The following is a 20,348-nucleotide window of genomic DNA, read 5'->3' as shown; positions in this document are numbered from 1 at the left end:
AGTAGAGGAAAACATTTTCCTCCTCAAAGGCTCAAACACTCTGACACAAATCTCTGGTTTCAAGTTCTCTCTTATATTCTACTTGTAGCTCCGTATTTCTGAGTTACTGCTGAGCATCCTTACCTGACAAGTCACACATTCTCAAATATGCCTCAATCCCAACACGCCTAAAACCAATACCCTACTCTTTGCCTAATCTCCCTTTCCTCCATGACCACCGTCACAGAACTCTCCCAATATTAATCAATGGGATCATCATCAACTTAGCCAAGTCAGAAACCTGGAGTCACCCTAGACTGTTCCTAGTCTGGAACCAAGCCCTGTTCATCTTATCTCCCAAGATTTTCCTAATCCTTTCCCAACTTATTCCATTATACCTGTTGCCATTATAATTTTTGGTCATTGGTGTCTCTTACCTAGATGAATGCAATAACCCAACTGGTCTCCTGTAACCCTTTATTTCTAGCCTTTTATCTTTGATCTCATAACTCCTAGATTGTACTTAGCCTAGACTGTTTCCTGTTCTCCAGCACGTTACACATTTTCCAAATTTTTGGTTGTTTGGAAAGGTGATTATCTACAAATCTGGACTTTAAGAACATGTGCTTTGGCTTTACTGTACGATCGTCGCATTTGCCTTCAGCCAGTTTCTCCATGTGACTGGTGCCTGATCTTTAAGCCAGTCTCTTTCAAAGGAAAGAACTCATGTATTAATTTTTAGGGTAAAATAATATTTATATAATGGTTTTTCTCTTCCTCATGTCAGAAGAACCCCTTATGTTTTTGGAATGTGCCACTTTTTACCTAAGTAGAACACTCCTTCATTCCAACATACATAGGCTAACAGTTTTTGAATATATGTTTTAATGTTGAGAGGGAGAGGAACAGGAGGAAGCAAGAAGACATGCCTGTGGGAAGGAAGGAGAGTGGGAACACATTGTCTTTCCCCACCATCCACAGTTATTACTCAGATGGGTATAGGAGAAAAGATGGTAGATTGTATGTGTTTGTAACCCTCCCCAGTTCCATATAGAAAAATCTATCTTTGCTCATTTAGCACTTCATCCTCCCTCTGTTCTAAATGCATGTGGACTCTTCATGTTTCCTAGGAATGAATTGTGCACTGTGTGGTACTAAGCACACTCAGTGTGAGAACAAGGTATTAGCGGGTGTAATTCACATTTGGAAAGATGAGCCAGAGCTACTTTCAGATAGAGGAAAAAAGGCAAAAAGAAGATGGGAACCAAGAATCTATCCACCGACAAGGTACTGGTTTGGTGAATTTTAGGAGTTGAGAGTCACAAGTGTGAGCTTTGGGAAACCTACAGGGTCCCGGAGATACTGTGAGTTCAGGAGGAATGAAGAGAACAAAAATATCACAAACCAAAGAAAACAAACTATGGAAAATTTCATTATAATCTCCTTGCTGCTTCATTATACCATTTCTTGCTCATATTCCAATCCCATTTCTCAGTTCTTAATTTCTTCAAGACTCAAAGATTTTAAATAAAGGTAGAGCATAGCTTTTTACTATAAAATTAAAGAATAGGTTATATTATCTCTAATATTATAATTTCTCAAAAAGAGTTTCAAACAAAAACACATTAAAGTTCCTTTAAGTGTCAAAGATAAGTTCCTCCTGCTTTAAAATCTCAAATCCGAATCACCTTCAAGATACAGACATTGCTAAAGCTAAACTGATCACCTCTTGGGAACCATTAATTCAAAAAGCAATTAAATGGCTACTAAGTACCAGACAACAGGTGGACACTGGACGATGCAAAATTCAACAAAGTTTGGCTGTTGACCTAACAAAACACAGAGATAAGTAAAGAACAGGAAAAAAGAAAAGTTTACTTTATAATAATTTATTAATCATAATGCTATAACTGTGTGTTGCTATTGTGCCACACAGGTGAGGAACATACAACCCAGCCTGGAAGACATGGGATTTCTTGTTGTGCTCAGTACAACAACTCTTGGGCTGACTTGTGAAGAATGAGCAAGGATCCAGGAGACCTTTCCAGCATAGGGACAGTGGGGTGAGAGAAGAGTCTGAGGGGAATATGGCATAAAGAAAGAAGACAGCTCTACCTGCAGAGCTTTCCATGTCACATTACAGAGCCCAGCATTTATCCTGGAAGCAGCAGGGATCACTCAGAGGATCTAACCGGGGGGTACATGCTCATTTTTGTGTGGAGATCGCTGGAAGGTAATAATACAGCAGAGAAGGAAAGGGGAACAGAACTACAGACAGGCAGACTGCCTAGGGCAGAAATCAGTGAACTTCCTCCCTAAAAAGCCAGAGTGAACACAAAGCAAGGGGCTCTGGAAGCCATACCATATCTGTTACAACTAACCAACTTGGCCGCTGTCATGGGAAAGCAGCCATAGGAAACAAACACACAAGGCTGTGCCCCAGTAAAGCTTTATTTGTAGAAACAGGCAGCAGGTTTGGCCTTCAAGTCTTAGTTTGCCGACTCCAGTCTAAAATAGCACTGTTCAAAGGAACTTTCTGCAGTAATGAAATGCTCCACAGATGTTCTACTCAGTTCTGTAGACACACAGGGCTATGAAGCACTGGAAATGTTACAAGTCATGCTGAAGAACTGAATTTTTAACTTAATTTCATTTTAATTAAATATAAATAGTCACATGTGTGGCTTGTGGCTACTCTACTGGACAGTACAGCTATAACAGCTAGTTCAGGAGCCCAGACAAGAGATGATGAGCTAGGGCACTGACAGCAGAGATGGAGAGGAGGCAGCCAAGGCAAGAACTGTTTAGGAGGTGATGTGGCAGGGCCTGGGATGTACCAAATACAGGTGAGGAAGAAACAGTCAAAGATGATTCCCACATGCTGAGCAGAGATAACGGAGGGAATGGCCAGGTCACAAGCTGAACAGGAGCATGTAAGAGAACACAGGGAAATGTGTTGCATTTTATTTCAGACGTGTGGATTCTGATGTGCCACCTGGGAGAAGAAAACACTTGACTACAATGCAAAGAAGTAAGTAATATTACATATGCTTTTTTAATAGAGAAAGCAACTGTAGTACAGGAATGTTACATAACTTAGCCAAGGTCAGAGCAAGTAAGTGGCAAGGTTAAATTGCAACTTGACTTGCTATGACTCTAAAATTCTGGCATAGTTCATTACACCACATTGAGCAAATGGGTAATAGCTGAAACCTTGAAAGCACAATTCACTAGGGGAAAGCACCGAGAAGGTTAGTGGGCCCAGAGGAGAGCCCTGGGGAACAGCAGCATTTAAGGAACTGTCTATTACAGAAAAGACTGAGACAGGACGGTCAGAGCACTACAAGAACCAGTGTGGTGTCATGAAAGAGAAGGGGAGTTGTGGCATTAGAAGGAGATGGCCCACAGTATCAAGTCCACAGAGAGGTGCAATGAGATAGGCACCAACCAGTGTTCACTGGATTTTGCACATGCAAGTCATCGTACCTCTAAAGAAATCATTCTAGCAAAATGACAGAAGAGGAAGCCTAGTTTTAATGCGTTAAAGATACAACCAAGTAGAGAAGGCAAGCAGAAACTATGCACTTCCAGTGTTGACTAGATTTCAGCATACTGAATATACACTACAGTTAGCACTTATTGCATACGTAGTAAATGAAAAGCACTAGGTCAGGTGCTTTACACATGTAAGTAAATATACAACCAAACATATAACCACAAAGAATCTTCACAATAAACTGTGAGGCCTATAGGGATCATTATCCCTGTTTCATAGGTTAAAAAAAAAAAAAAAACAGAGGCCCAGAAAAATGAGATAATTTTCCACTCACATACAGTGGGAAGCGGGGCAGCTTGGATTTGAATCCAGGTCTTCTGCCTTCAAAGAACACGTTCTTTGCTCTCTATACTTTCACGTCATCAGAGTCTTTAAAAATTGCAGAAGAACTCTTACTTTAAAAATTTCAGATGGCCAAGGCTAAAGAACTTAGTGTCTTCTTGAAGAAATAAAAATTAAAACATACGAAACACTGACAAGCAAAATAAGATAGTACATACGTATCTGGGAAAGAAAAGTTTAAGCAGCAGATACGTAATCTAATTTCTCCTGTTTGGGTGTGGAAGGACCATGGTTCTGACCTTTGGCAAGAAAAACAAGTGATGAGGCTAACTGCTTGGTAAGCACAATGACGGTATTTGCAGCAGAAGAGTCTTCATCCTTGGAATGCTTTTAGGATACATGTAGTCTAGGGTTGCTTATAATAAATGAACCTAGAGTGTACAGATGTATGGGGTCTGACCTCCCTGGGGAAGGTTACTTAATCTATGTAACTATTTGAATATTAATTAAATGGAGATATTTCATAACCAAGATAGCTACTTTATGTCATCAATATGAACCATACATATCACCTAGAGACCTCATAGGTAACCTCATTCCAGAACGTGCCCAATGCAAAAAGAAACTTAGGGAGCCTTGCTGATGGTCCTGAACATCATCATGCTTTGCCAGTGTCTCATGATTACTTGTATCCTTGGGATTATTAGTAAGGCTTGATACAGGGTAAGCTCCCTAATGCACGAGTCTGCTTTGACTCCCAATTCTCTGAGTTATCTCTGCACTAAGATACAAAAAGCTACATGTAATCGTGGGAGCGTTCCCTGGGTTTGGGACTTTGACCTAAAACTTGAAAGATAAGCAAATTTTTCAAAGATGGAAGGAAAATGGAGGATATGAATAAAGGAGGAAAAGTGAGAAAAATCCACAGGAGCATGAGACAGGTTAAAGGTATAAAACTAACTCTAACGAGTGGTAAGAAATTAGGCTGGAGACATGGAGCACATCACAGAGAGCTTCAAAAATTCAGGGAAGATTCTAAAGCAGACAGTGTTTAGTAAGAAAGTAAAGCACTCAAAGTGGGACAAAAGAAAGAGGACTTGGAGGCACTATGAGGAAAGGACTGGAGAGGGGGTGAATGGAGAATCAGGAAGTCAGTTAAAATACTATCAATCACCCATGAGATCCTAGAGGCCCTAAACTAGGACCATGGGTATGGAATGAAAGGAGCAGCTAAACATTACATAGAAAAAATTACAGCAGACCCTGTTAAATGACACGATAATGGTAAGAAATGATGATAATAAAGCCATTGTCAAAATGAGAGGTAGGGAGACAACTACCTCCCTCCAGGAGGTGGAGCTTAATTTCTCCCCAGAATGGGTTACATACTTCATGCCTTGCTTTCAAAGAAGAGAATAAGGAAAAGGAAAAACTTCACAGCAGAGAAACTTGTCAAACACCACCTCAACCACACAGTGGACGTTCACACCTCCAGTGATGTCACAGGGATATCACAGCTCCTGATATGTGACAAGGGCAGTTCAGTTCAGCCACTCAGTCATGTCTGACTCCTTGTAGCCCCATGGACTGCAGCACGCCAGGCTTCCCTGTCCATCACCAACTCTTGGAGCTTGCTCAAACTCACGTCCATCGAGTCGGTGATGTCATCCAACCATCTCATCCCCTGTCATCCCCTTCTCCTCCTGCACTCAATCTTTCCCAGCATCAGGGTCTTTACAAATGAGTCAGTTCTTCGCATCAAACTCTAAAGTACTGGCATTTCAGCTTCAGCATCAGTCCTTCCAATGAGTATTCAGGACTGATCTCCTTTAGGATGGACTGGTTGGATCTCCTTGCAGTCCAAGGGACTCTCAAGAGTCTTCTCCCACATCACAGTTTAAAAGCATCAATTCTTTAGCACTCAGCTTTCTTTATAGTCCGACTATCACATCCGCACGTGACTACTGGAAAAACCATAGCTTTGACTAGATGGACCTCTGTTGGCAAAGTAATGTCTGCTTTTGAATATGCTGTCAAGGTTTGTCATAGCTTTTCTTCCAAGGAGTAAGTGTCTTTTAATTTCATGGCTGCAGTCACCATCTGCAGTGATTTTGGAGTCCCAAAAAATAAAGTCTGTTACTGTTTCCATTGTTTTCCCATCTATTTGCTATGAAGTGATGGGACCAGATGCCATGATCTTCATTTTTTTAATGCTGAGTTTTTCAAATATTGAGTTTTAAGCCAGCTTTTAAGTGACAAGAAGGGTACTTCACCTCTATAGGATTCCTTTCAAAAACCTATAACCTTTGCCTAGTCATGAGAAAAACAGGTAAATCTAGACTGCAGGATTCTACAAAATAACTGGAGAGTATCCTTTAACAATGTTAAGGTCATGAAAAACAAGGAAAGACTGAGAATCTGTTACAGACCAGGGTAGATCAGGGAGGAAGACTGACAACTAAATGCAACGTGGCAGCCTGGATTGAATCATAGAACAAAGAAAGACAGTAATAGAAAAACTCAGGGAATCCAACAGTCTGGAGTTTACTTAGTAATAATGAGTCAATGCTGGCTTAGTTTTGACAAATGTTCCGTGATAATGTAAGATATTAACAAAAGGGGAAACTATGTGAAGGGTATGTGGGAGTTTTTGTGTAATTTTTGTGACTTTTCTGCAAATCTAAAATTAAAAGATTCTTTTAAAAGAGGGACAACATAATGTTGGCATCAAAATTTGGGAACAGGAGGAAGTTGGTGTCAGGGATATTAACTGGACCTAAGATAAATCCAGTAAAACAAAGTATTGTCATACCACAAAAGGAGCTGGGTTCAAGAGCCAGGGTCACCACCAATCTTGGCTAAGTTTCCTTCACCTTTCCAAGGCTCAATTTCCTCATTTGTACAATGGTGAGAATTCATATCACATATTCTCATTTTTATAGCTAGGATCTTGAGGAAAATATTTCCCCAAACTAGACAACCCAAGTAGAAAATAATTAATGATACCAGTAACCTACCGCTGATTCACAAAAGGGCTGGAAAGTTCTGCAAGCAGGCGGAAATTCCCAATGTACACCAGCACACCATCCTTCTGGGTGATAAATATAAAACATCATGTCAGGGTTAACATTCTTATCAAAATCTCCAATCATTGAAGAAACATTCAACAGCTTCTTGGCATAAAACAGTGATCAATATAAACACAAACCAAGTCTGCTAAAGTGATCTTCTTTATGAAAACTTAGAAATGTCATTAGAATTATACAGTATTTTTAAAAGACAACATATTGCACACTTATGTTCATTTATGTACATAATGTTCACTCAGAAAGACAGATTTCAAGCAGTAGTCTCATGCTGAACTAATGAATTCTGCAAATAGCCATGAGTAACAACAATCTCAAATTACCATAGAAATAATGATTATGGTAGTGTGAATTTCAAAAGTTGAGTAATTTTATAGCAATTAAATATCTAATAGGAATGTAGTTTTAGATCCATTAGACACACCTTAAAAATCTCCAGAGTGTGCTTCACTTCCTAAATAACAATATAAGCCTATGAGCAGACACACACTTGCCAAATATAACAACACATGTTAGACCTTATCTGTCATATTGGACCTGAAAAACATATTTATCAATCAGAAGATTCTATAGCTAAAACACATACTTTGGGGACCTTTCTGAATTTAGAAACATAACGCTTAGTACATTCCACTAACTTAATAACAATAAAAGTATGAGTGTTAATAAGCATTAGAAATAAAACCAAATGTATACATTCCAAAAATGTTATTTAATTTTAAAAGTGTTACTTTAATGGAATCATTATAGCACTTCCAATTAAATCAGAATTATGATTATACACCAAAAGAAATAGTTCCACCTGCCCTCAAAAACATTCCCAGATGGCACTAGGCCTGTCAATGTAGGAGACAAAAGGGACATGGGTTTATTTCAAAGTTGGGAAGATTCCCTGGAGGAGGGCATGGCAACCCACTCCATTATTCTTGCCTGGAGAATCCCATGGACAGAGGAACATGGCAGGCTGGAGTCCATAGGCTTGCAAAAGAGTCAGACACGACTGAAACGATTTAGCATGCATGCCCTCAAAACATGAGATATACAACTTCAGAAACATTTTTGCCACTGTTCATAGCACACTGTCTTCCAAATGGGAACAATATAAAGCAATATGTTAGAAAATGATAATGAATGGACTTTTTATTTGCAGAGTCTCAGTTCTTCTCTATGTAAGTTATTTTAGGGGTTAAAAATTGAGAGCTGGATTGCAAGAATTAGTTTTTCCAAGATATATCTAAAACTAAAACTTTTCATCATCTCAAACTCGCTGTCCTTAGTGAAACTGAAATGGGTTATGAGGAAGAAGAGAGGACAGCAGAGAGATGAACACAATAGCCAAGATGAGCTCTGTGCACGTGGAGGGTGATGGGGAAGATGATCAACATTTTAGAGGCGACTGGACACAGCCGTAGCAGTTCAAAAACACATGACAATACATGGGAAATAACTGCCCACATGTGTTGTTACTTTAACACAGAAATATATGTGAATTTGAGATTCTATATTATTCTGTACTATTTACTTTCCTGTTACAGTAAATGTTTTTATTTAAATAATAGAACTAGTTAATATCAGTAACTAGCAATTAATAGTGGGACTAATCAAACAAATCAAATTGTGGAAAAATATAATATTTTTATAATGTTCCTGATCTTTTATTTCTCTGATGTTGAAATTTAGTAGGTTATATTATGTTTTCAGAAGCATAAATGCAAGACTTTTTAAAAGAAGAATACAAATACAATAGGACTAAACAGTTGTTACCCATAGTTAATAAGAAAATTATGATATCTTTTCATCTATGACATATTTTCACTCTTTATCTCCTTTTCCAATAGTACCTTTCTGAAATGCCTGCAGCTTTTAGGATATCCTTATTTTTTGCAGGATTAAAACAACTACAGTTAAATATAAAATTTACTTTGACTTGTAACTGTGCTCTTAGAGGTCCACATTACTGGTATCAGTCAAATATGATGATCTCAAGCTAAATATTTTCTCAATAAAGTTGTTTAAGCATAAAATACATAAAATTTTACTTATTAGCAATAGCAGGCTTTTGGATTTATAAGAATTAAGTTTCCAGCTCTCTAACAATATCCATTCACTTTGTAGCTACAGGCTTGTTCTGGTAGACCAGCAGTTTGCAAGATCATTTGTATGTACAAATTCATTGTATATGCCATCTATTTCTAAAATGTCTAAAAGACATATCATTTTAAGATACCCTAGAGCATACTCAATGAATTCCAGTAAGTTACAGTTTTAGTATAAAAAAAGTTCTATTTAATGTAGCTACTCTTCTCTGGTAACATTTTTGAGTTCTGAGGCAGTCTTATTTCCAAAAACCTGAGCCAGTATTTCACTGTATGAGTTTTCTCATTTCATTGTATGCAATTTCACAATCTGCACATAACATCAAACAATGCAGGTACTGATAGTTCACTGTTTTCTAGCTCCTTATGGCCTCTTCAACTATCATCATTTTGGAGAACCAGTACATAAATATCTGTTTCACTGCAACATTTTTCTGCATTCTCATCCTCAATCTATTTCCAAACTAAAGGACATTCCCCTTGCCTCACACTCTGAACATATGCTTACAGAGCAGGCCAACATTTGCTGGCAGCAGTTATAGCTACTTGTAGGCTCTTGTCCACAAAGGTTATCTCCTTCCATCTCCATAAAGTCAAATATCTCAGTAAGTGTTTCTTCAGGTTTTGAGTAAATGAAAGGTGAGCAAGAACTTTCATTATGAAAGCTTCAGCATCACAGGTAAGCAAATCACGTTCCTTTTTAACAGGATTGTATACAAGATGTAGAAGGCATCTAGCAGGTAATATCTTTTCACTTCCCTTGGTAAGAAGTTTATAGACTGAATGAGATTTGCCAAAGTTGACAACAGTACTGTCTGCTATAAAATGTAGGTAGATGAGCAAAATCTAACTTATTTTTATCTATCAATAATTTTCATGTTTTATGTGGTTTCTTTATAATCTTCACAGAAATCAAAAATTCGGTTTGAAAATCCATTTTTCAAATCAAAATACCAAAGATGGAGGGGAACATCTTTTTGTTGCTGTGGTTTAATAAATCATCTGATATACTGCAGAAAGAATGACCGGTAAGATCTGACAGAATCAGCTCTATGTAAGAAGCCATCACATCTGTTACCAAAATTTCCCCCTTCTTTCACCTACAGAATATTTCAGTTGCACCTTCTGAATCAGGAAATCCAGCTTTACTCAGTTTCACAGAGAAATCAAGGGGATAAAATGTGTACATTCACGTGGAATATCCAAGCTAAGTCAATGCCTGCTATTTTCATTTGAGCATTGCTGTCTTTTTGCAAGATGAGAAAAGCACAGATTAAGATGTATCTGCCTGTATTATTCCAGACCTGTGAGATTTGGTCTCTTCAGGTACTTTTACATCCCCTTCTCCACCAGGCCTGTGTTGGTGGCCAGGGCTGCCATAGCTAAGTACTGCAAAATGAATGCCTTAAACAGCAAAAATGTATTACCTTACAGTTCTAGAGGCTAGAAGTCCAACACCAAGGATCAACAGGGCCATATTCCTTCTGAATGTTTTAGGGAAGAAGTTATTTTAGACCTTTCTCCTAAATTCTAACCGTTCCTTGGTTTCTGGCAGCTCAGCTCCAGTCTTCACATGACGTTTTCCTTGTGTGCATGTCGGTGACCAAATCCCCTTTTCATGAGGACACCAATCATATTGGATTAAGGACCAATACTACTCAAGTAGACCTGATTTTCACTTAACTAATTATTTCTGTAATGACCCTATTTCCAAATTAGGGCATATTCTGAAGTACTAGGGCTTAGGATTTCAACATAAACATTTGAGGTGGGGCAGAGGACACAATTCAATTCAGAATTCTTTTATGCATATTGTGCAGTATGTTCTGCTTTGGTTACCCAACTTCCTAATTGTTTTTCTATCCATCTATGATTACATATCACTATACACAATAATATATACTATGTATATTTCCGTATATAAAAACTACTATATCTTGGTCATGTTTGTGGCAGTTTGGTGGTATCATAACTGTTGTCATTTTCATTATCTTCTCTTAGAAAAAATGGTCACAATATGTACAGTGCTAATAAACTAAGCTAGCACTGTTTCAATAAAAATACAGCATTAATCCAATGGGCAAAGTCAAGGATGACTGCTATTGTTCATGACTACAACACACTTAAGTTGCATCATTCAGAGTGATATGACAACAGATGATCCATTATTGAAAACTGCAAATCGTGGCTGCCATGATTTTTTTTTTGCATCACAGGGAGGGGTTTCATAGGATGTAGGATTTTTGATGGTAAAATGGTAAAACCAGGATAGACATAGGCAGCCCACTCCTAACGTTATTTTATTATAATGAATTCCAAATGGCAGGTGAATATTTTCATTTTAATATGTAATAGGAATCACATTCCCAGCTAGGAGATGTGGGAATGAATAAAGAACACGCATCTTGCCTCTCTTAAGTCATCAGCAGGAAAAAAAAAAACAAAGCACTTTAAAGAGAAAAGGAGATAAAAATGTTACTCATATTCCAGGTTCCTGGATAGTTTGTGAGCTTATTTTTAGTTTGAGTGATTTGTTTCAAGTTTAAGTGAGTTTTTCCAAAAGAAGTGGTCAGAATAGTTAAATTAAGAAAAGGTCAGAAAAACAAGAAATTGTATTCAATGACAAACCATTCAAATAAATTCTGAAGTTGAAATGCTCTTTTCTCCTTCCATAGCTGAATTCTGTAGTGAATAGGTTAAGGGAGAAAAGCCTTGCAAATAGCATAAAACTACAAATAATATGACTGAGGCCACAGAGGACAGAAAAGGAAAGGAAAAAAGTTACTTTAGTAAGATTGTTACTTGAACCAGATGTAAAAATCTTGGCAATACTTTTACCAGTATAATCTTTCACTATAATAGATTCGATATATAACAAGCATTTCCTATTTTTTCTTAAAGATAAATTCTCTCATTCATAACATTGCCTTTCCCCCCTCAGTTAAAGGCAGCTCCTCATTCAATCCATTATTCTTAATGATTTTCTTCTTCTTTTGATTAGTTTTTTTAAGTCTATGCTATTCTAGAAAAGTGTACCCAATGTTTAGAGAATATGATAGTCCACACTGCTGTACTGTGAGTTAATGTGTTCCTATGGTCAGTCAAAATCCTTGTTTAATTACTCACTGTGTCTTTCAAATAAACAGTTTTTCCAAAAATGAGATCCAAATTCTAAAATTTATTTTTAATTTGCATTTTATGCAATTTCAAAAATATTTAAAAGACACCTCAAAGTCATGTAAAATACTGAAATGATATAGTAGCAATAGCTTTAATCTTAAACTTTAAAAGATAATTCTATGAATTACTCTCTAGTTAACTTTAAAAACAAAAAATTATGTTCATGAAATATACTATGTCTAAGACTTTTTTGAGAGTTTAAAAGATTACTTCTTCCAACTCCTTTCGAATTGGAACAGAATTAAAAATACCTATTAATCAAATATCAAATACCAGGTTAAACCTGACTTTATGATATTCTTTAAGTATTAAAAGTTACTAGTAAAAATAGTCAGAGAAGGCAATGGCACCCCACTCCAGTACTCTTGCCTGGAAAATCCCATGGACGGAGAAGCCTGGTGGGCTGCAGTCCATGGGATTGCTAAGAGTCGGACACAACTGAGCGATTTCACTTTCACTTTTCAGTTTCATGCACTGGAGAAGGAAATGGCAACCCACTCCAGTGTTCTTGCCTGGAGAATCCCACGGACGGGGGAGCCTGGTGGGCTGCCATCTATGGGGTCACATAGAATCGGACACGACTGAAGCGACTTAGCAGCAGCAGTAAAAATAGTATTTTTGGTACACTGTCTTTATCTAAACATGGCCAAAATACAAATTTTTCACATTTTGAGAAAATCTCCTCTAGATTGTCTTTGAAAAAAATGAGCATAACATCCTGACCTTTCCCTTAACTTCTCTTACCTCTTTCTAAAGAGAATCAGTTAGTTGTAAGCCAAAGATTCTCAAAATGTGGTCCCCAGACTAGCAGTATTAGGATTTCCCAGGAATTTGCTAAATTTGCATATTTTATTCTTGGACCCCATCCCAGACCTACTGAATCAGTAGCCCTGGGGATGACACCAGTAATCTAGTTTTAACAGGTCCTCTAAGTGATTCCCATATACACTAGAGTTAAAGAGCTACTGTCCTAACCTAGAGATCGAAGTCCTAAGGAAACTAGTTCCCTACTTCTCTGAAATCATAATTACAGAAGATTTACAAAAGCCCTCATCAAAACCTGCAAGTATTATCTAGGTGGACCTGATACATTCCACTAGAAAAGTTTCTTCTGACCCATTCTTGTCTGTTATTGTACTTAGCCCCCTGCAAATACCTACATCCCCGGTTTCTCATTTACTGTTCTATCCATAAAGCTTAGTGCAGCGCCTGGCCCATGTTTCCTGAGTTGAGCCTCGCCTGCTAATCAGTGTAAAGGAGAATCACCTCCAAAATCAAAATCCTAAAAGAGTCCTTTGGACCTATTTCTGAGCGGGTCAGTACACCCTGATGAGAACATTAGTATTCCGCCCGAAAATGAAAACAGAAAAATATCTCAATTTCAACTTCTTTAAAGAGATTGGTAGAGCAGCATTAGAGGTTATCATAAACTTGCTACAAGAAAAAAAAATAGATGACTAACCTCCAAACCCTGATACATTCAGGTTAGTGAAGGCAAGACAGGAAAAGTGGGCAGACAACTAAAAGAGGTAGGGGAACTTGAGACCTATGTAATAGCTACCAATCAGAAGGGAAAGAGCTAGAAGCAGGTTCTCAATGAGCACACCAGCAGAGTCCCTCATCATCCCATGACCTCTTGTCTACTGATGAACTTCCCTAACCCCATTTCCAGAAATCTTTAAAATATGAGGAATACTTTGTACCAGAGCTGTTGTTAGGACTATATGGCTGTCACTGCCACCACCATGATCTTCATCACTTTATAAAACAGAAGGACAGAGTTACAGTTAACTGACAGATGAGAGGTCTCTGGAGGCCATGACCTCTTTATCCTAATACTCATGATAGAATTTCCATGAAGACTTACCGGCTAACTGACTGCTTAGAAAGTCTGTAAAACTTTATCCTCTTTGGACAATTCCTGATGATTATGGGCCTGTGGCCTGAAAACCAAGATTTGAACCATAGCTCTCCTGGGTGACCTTAGGCAAAGACGACCAAAACCTCAGTTTCTCCATGTGTAAAACAAGCAGAATTACCATCCTTATGACAGAACTGATGTGAGAATAAGACGCAATGCATACTAACGGCAAGCAGGAAAAATACTAAAACAGAAAAGCACTGCAAAAAAGCACTTTTTTAAAAGTTAAAAGTGAAATAGAACCAGGTACTTTTTCTTACCATAGCTATTACGAAGATTAAATAAGTTTGAACAAGTCCTGAAACGATGTATTCTTTCCTGCCTAAGTACAAGCCTTCAACTCTAGTCATTGATCCCTGGATGACTACACAAGACTAAGGGCCATGCCTGCGGTGATGACAATGAACAGATGATAGGAAAGACAGATCATCATCACAATTAGGACTAAAATGTAGGTTCACTGCTGCTATTTTACTATATATTAATAATCACTCCTCAAAAAGTAGTTAATGTTACTTTCTAATTGCTGCAGAAAAAATATCCATGTTGGACAGGAGAACAAATACTTCTAAGGGAAGACTCACCTGTTTTATTTGCCCAGTAGGTTGTATCAACTTTATACCTCACTTTACACAACTATACTGCATCCAAGCTGAACTTGCTTCTTCGTGATAAGCTTATGCTTATGGCCATCAAAATGTGGTGAGATTGAGATGGCCTCTGAAGACTGCCTATTTCAATTGCCCACAGATTTCTTAAATCCCTTCTACAAAAGTTCTTCCAGTTTGTCCCTCAGCATTGAAAACTCTGTGTTAAGAGGAGTAGCATCTTCTAAAGCAGCTTTACAAAAGTTCCAGAACTATTCTGTACCCTCTTTGACATCTACCTGCTAGTCCTAATTCCAGATTCTGGCTATCCAAAATCACTTTTTCATATGAAAGTGAAAGTGTTAGAAACTCAGTTATGTTCAACTCTTTTGCAAACCCATGGACTATAGCTCGCCAGGCTCCTCTGTCCATGGAATTCTCCATGCAAGAATACTAGAATGGGTTGCCATTCCGTTCTCCAGGGGATCTTCTCAACCAGGGATTGAACATGGGTCTCCTGCAATGCAGGCAGATTCTTTACCCTCTGAGCCACTAGGGAAGCCCCTCTTTTCATATCATAACCCTTCAAATATTTAATGACTGTCCAAGTATCTATCTTCTTTACAGGTATCATTTCTACTCTGCACAGAAAATTCTGGCCTATCCTCCTCAGAGTTCCTTCGCCCTATGAACTGCCAGCATTCACAAGACAAAAACAAACAGATGCAACAACAAAACCAACCAATCTCTTGATGAAAAGAACCATTTACATATAACACTTCCTACATGTTAACTAATTCAATCACATTCGCACACACATCTTTGGAGGACACTGGGTAACCTTTCTAAAGAGAATTTTAGTAGAACATGTCACTATCCTTAAAAATGTAAATACCATTTGCCCAGGAACCCCACAAAGCCAACCTTTGAAATAACTATGTATAGGTACAAATATGAAGACATAAGAATGTTTATGCAAGTTACATGCAATAGTGAAACTTAACAAACACATAAGGATAGAGAACTGATTAAATATGATTGTATACCTATATGCCATCCACAGAGATAATGATGCAAGTAGACAGCCTGAAAATAAAAACATTTTTGGAAACTTGCTGAAGATTTCGAGAGTGTACCTCCTTTACCCTCTTTCTTGGAAAATATTTGAGGATATACTATAGCATGAGTGAATAAACCAAGACAGATATGGGGTAAAGGAAGCAGCGGCCTCAAACCAGAAGAGTAATGGCAGGAAGCCTGGGACATTAACAAGCACACCTAGAGGGCAGGAGAATGGAGAGCTCCAGGGGCAGGTTATCTGGGGAATTTGACTGAAGAGATGGGACAATTCAAATATATGATAAAGGCATATGTTACAAAGGAAAAAAAAAAAAAGGCAAATAGTCTAAGCAGAAATTAGATAAGAAAAATAATCCTAGCTGTTCAGTGAACTATTTTAATATAATCATAAGAAACATTTCATTTTCTCTGTGTAGGATCAACTGAAAAGCAATATGATTATAGAATAAAAGGCAAATATTGTTAAATCTTAGTGATACAGAAGTTCACATACAAATGACCGAAACTGGGAAGCAGGGTAGGAGACATGAACAGAAGGACAGAAGCATAAACATCTTCACCTTAAAGGATCAAGAGGTGCTACAAACCCAAAATAAAAATGTTTAAATTTTTCAAAGAAACTGAGAGAGGAACTCAAATTACTTTAACTACATGGGAAGAAAGAAGGGAAAAGAGATAGAGGTGGGAGAGTTAAAGTCTTACCCACCATAGCAAGAAGATAATAGATGGTATCTAACACTGACCAATTAAGACGTGGCTGACAGTCACCTAAGTGATCACCAGCAATTCTGTCCCTTCCTGCACGTGCACAGTGATCCTCAGATCATGTACTTGGGTCTTACTTTCCTCCCCTTGAATCTGGGCTGCCTCGGTGACTCATTTGACCACCAGAATGCAGAGGAAATAAAGTTCTGGTCTTCTGCAGCTAGGTCACAAAGAGCCATGCAGCTTCCTCCTGGGTCCGTTAGAGTATTTGCTCTTAAAATAGCTCCCTCTTGGAACACAATAGCCAGGCTGTGAGACGCTCAAGATACATGGAGGGGCCACATACAGGAGCTTGAGGCAAAGACCCTGCTGATGTTCCAGCAGGGAACTAGCATGAAATACCAGCTACTTGAATGAGCCCCTTTCAATCCAGTCAAGCCTTTAGATTATCCAGTCTCAACTGCTACCTAATAGCACCCACATGAGACCTCACACAAGGACCACCCAGCTTTCTTCCTCCCTTCTTTTTTTTTTAAATATAATTAAAAACTTGTGAGTCAATGGGTTTCACTGGCCTAAGTCAGTATTCGAACTGAAGATCAAATTGCCACATTTGTAACCAATGGGATAGCCATTGTGTTGGTTCCAGTGTCCTTTTGAGAAAACCATATTAGTCTTTGATAGGTTCCTTGCTTTCTGACAGATTACCTTATTTTGTTGTATGCAATGCTTCAATATGTAAAACAAATTTTAAATTTGGGGGTTTGATCCTATTCATATACAGAGGAGTATTTTTTGATTATTCATATACACTGATAGGGTATATTCCTACATATAAATGGTGATTAAGTAGATATAAATAGTTATCTCTGGGTTGTGAAATTGAGCATTAGCTTTTCTTTTTGCTTGTCAATATTTCCTAATCCTCAAATAAAAATAAGTGACCAAATTAATTTTTTCAAATAGCTCTGCACCAACATTTCTTATCATAGCTTTTTAAATTATAGTGTTGCCTTAACCACTGTTTACCAAATGTATTCTTCCGTGGTTCTCTTTCTGCACTTCTGAAGTTCTCCTCTTCCTCTTTTAAAGAATTGACTTTCTTTGGGTCTCTGACTCTGATTACCCTGCACTGACAGGACACTTCTTATTTCTAATGGCATATGAGCCCTTTTCCCCTGGAATAACCATGTATCACCACAAACCTGAAATCTACAAGCACATTTCTGACCAAATTGGTTCTCCCATTTCCTTTAGGGTCTCCATTCCTCTAGTGCCCTGGGTCACTTTGCCCTCTTGTTCCCTTCTTTCTCTGAAATCTAAATTAGTCACCATGATCTACTGACTACAATGTTGCTTTTAGATTAGTTTCTTCCTCATTATTTCTTCCTGCTTATTTATTATTATGGATATTTCTTCTGCTTATTTAACTTATATGCAGAGCACATCATGTGAAATGCTGGGCTGGATGAAGCACAAGCTGGAATCAAGACTGCCAGGAGAAATATCAATAACCTCAGATATGCAGATGACACCACCCTTATGGCAGAAAGTGAAGAAGAACTAAAAGCCTCTTGATGAAAGTGAAAGAGGAGAGTGAAAAAGTTGGCTTAAAGCTCAACATTCAGAAAACGAAGATCATGGCATCTGATCCCATCACTTCATGGCAAATAGATGGAGAAACAAAGGAAACAGTGAGAGACTTTATTTTGGGGGGCTCCAAAATCATTGCAGGTAGTGACTGCAGCCATGAAATTAAAAGACACATGCTCCTTGGAAGAAAAGCTATGACAAACCTAGAGAGCATATTAAAAAGCAGAGACATTACTTTGTCAACAAAGTTCTGCCTAGCCAAAGCTATGGTTTTTTTCAGTAGTCATGTATGGATGTGAGTGTTGGACTGTAAAGAAAGCTGAGTGCCGAAGAATTGATGCTTTTGAACTGCGGTGTTGGAGAAAACTCTCGAGTCTCTTGGACTGCATGGAGATCAAAACAGTCAATGCTAAAGGAAATCAGTCCTGAATATTCATTGGAAGGACTGATGCTGAAGCTGAAACTCCAATACTTTAGCCACCTGATGCTAATAACTGACTCATTTGAAAAGACCCTGATGCTGGGAAAGACTGAAGGCTGGAGGAGAAGGGACGACCGAGGATGAGATGGTTGGATGGCATGACTTGATGGACATGAGTTTGAGCAAGCTCCAGGTGTTGGTGATGGACAGGGAAGCCTGGTGTGCTGCAGTCCACGGCATTGCAAAGAGTCGGACACGACTGAGTGACTGAACTGAACTTGCTCATTAATAAAACCACCAAAGTTAAGTTCTTCACAATCTATCATCTACATTACTCCAATAACCTCCTCAAAGAGATCCTTCCACACAAAACTTTTCTCCCCCTACATATCACCTTCAGCTTTATATTTCTAATAAGGAAATTGCAGCAAGTTATTTTTTTGGCTAAAGGTCCTACAACAATTCTGTGAAAAGTAAAATACAAGGTTGATAAGGTCCAGGGAAGTCCCTTGAGTTTTTTTAAATAGTTTCCTATATTTAAATCTTGTGACTTATGGTATTTAATTAGGTAGCTATCATATTCCTATTCCTTACCCCCCAACTCCTTAGTTCAAAACCATTGTGAGCCAGTGAGCTATGCTTCAGTAGCCTGGCTTCCATATTTTCTGACCCTGTACATCAATAACTATTAACCTGTTTAATACAATCCACCCATGAGTGAGCATCACGTGTGGCAGAGGCTTCCACAGCCAGAGGAAGCCTTTAGATAAGGTTCAGGTTGCGTATAATTCCCTACCCCATCAACAAAACCTACTAAAATATAAGTCAGATAGATGCTATTAAGAGGACAGATTTAATTCAGATCTAATAAACTATACATTTTGATACTTTACTGTAATAAATTACAGCAAACTCACAACTGAGTAAACTCTCTTTGCTATATAGGTCAATATGGTGTTTCTACTTCTGGCATCTACCTTTAAGGCGCTTTGTCTATAATAGAATTCTTACTGGCCACGGACTCTGCATGACTCTGTGAGAGAAAACAAAATAAGATTTGTCTGATCCCTTCTAGAGCTTAAAGAAAATTCTTCTTTCAGCCAGTGATTATGAAAATCTGGATTTTCTTATCACGAGAAATTTAATTTTCTAATAGCCAAGAACTGCTAGGGTCAGGAATTTAGAAGGTGAGGGAGAAAGATAAATAAAATTATTATGCACCTATTATAGCTAGTATGATGCTAAATATTGTGCCACTATCAATGGTGTGGAGTGGGATGGACACATTTTCCCACCACTACTACTACTACTAAGTCACTTGAGTCGTGTCCGACTCTGCGACCCCAAAAACGGTAGCCCACCAGGCTCCCCCGTCCCTGGGATTCTCCAGGCAAGAACACTGGAGTGGGTTGCCATTTCCTTCCCACCACTAGGGCTGTATAATTGGTGTGAGGTCATTTATGGGCATCTCAATTGGGCTTTGTATAAAACTGACTATGTTCTACTGTAGCAATTAGGAGGTACTTTTTCTAGGCTATTTGAACTGACTCAGAATCTTAGGTCATTTCCATGATCTAAGAAAACCCTTTTAAAGCACCATCAATATAGAAATGAGATTTGGGAACAAATTCTACCATGTTTTCAATTACTGTTTGCTTCACTTTAATCATTTAAAGTTTTTGATGATTTACTTACAAGGCAGAGTTGAAGGTTTGAGGTAACACACTGGACTAGGTTGCCAAATCAGGCTCATGGGAAACAGTGATCTTACCTAGAGTTAAGCTTTACTAATTGCTACAAGCAGAGAGGCTATCAGATTAATGCAGAGGAAGCAGAGAGAGGTTTGGGATATGAAGGGCAGT

At 38.2% G+C, this 20,348-nt stretch overlaps 1 protein-coding gene across 9 annotated transcripts in view; it reads right to left on the bottom strand.

Annotated features, from left to right (window-relative positions):
* TLCD4 (TLC domain containing 4) overlaps window positions 1-20,348 on the bottom strand; it is a 115,527-nt gene that overhangs the window by 12,283 nt on the left and 82,896 nt on the right. For all 9 annotated transcript variants that reach the window (XM_042251199.2, XM_060400907.1, XM_060400906.1 and 6 more), the window contains one exon: window positions 6,835-6,908. In XM_042251199.2, coding sequence (XP_042107133.1) covers window positions 6,835-6,908 — 74 coding nt within the window. The remainder of the gene's footprint in view (window positions 1-6,834; window positions 6,909-20,348) is intronic.

This window comes from Ovis aries, chromosome 1, assembly GCF_016772045.2.
Source record: "Ovis aries strain OAR_USU_Benz2616 breed Rambouillet chromosome 1, ARS-UI_Ramb_v3.0, whole genome shotgun sequence".
Lineage (NCBI taxonomy): Eukaryota > Metazoa > Chordata > Mammalia > Artiodactyla > Bovidae > Ovis > Ovis aries.
The sequence above is the reverse complement of the archived record's forward strand: the minus strand, read 5'-3'. Positions and strand labels throughout refer to the sequence as shown.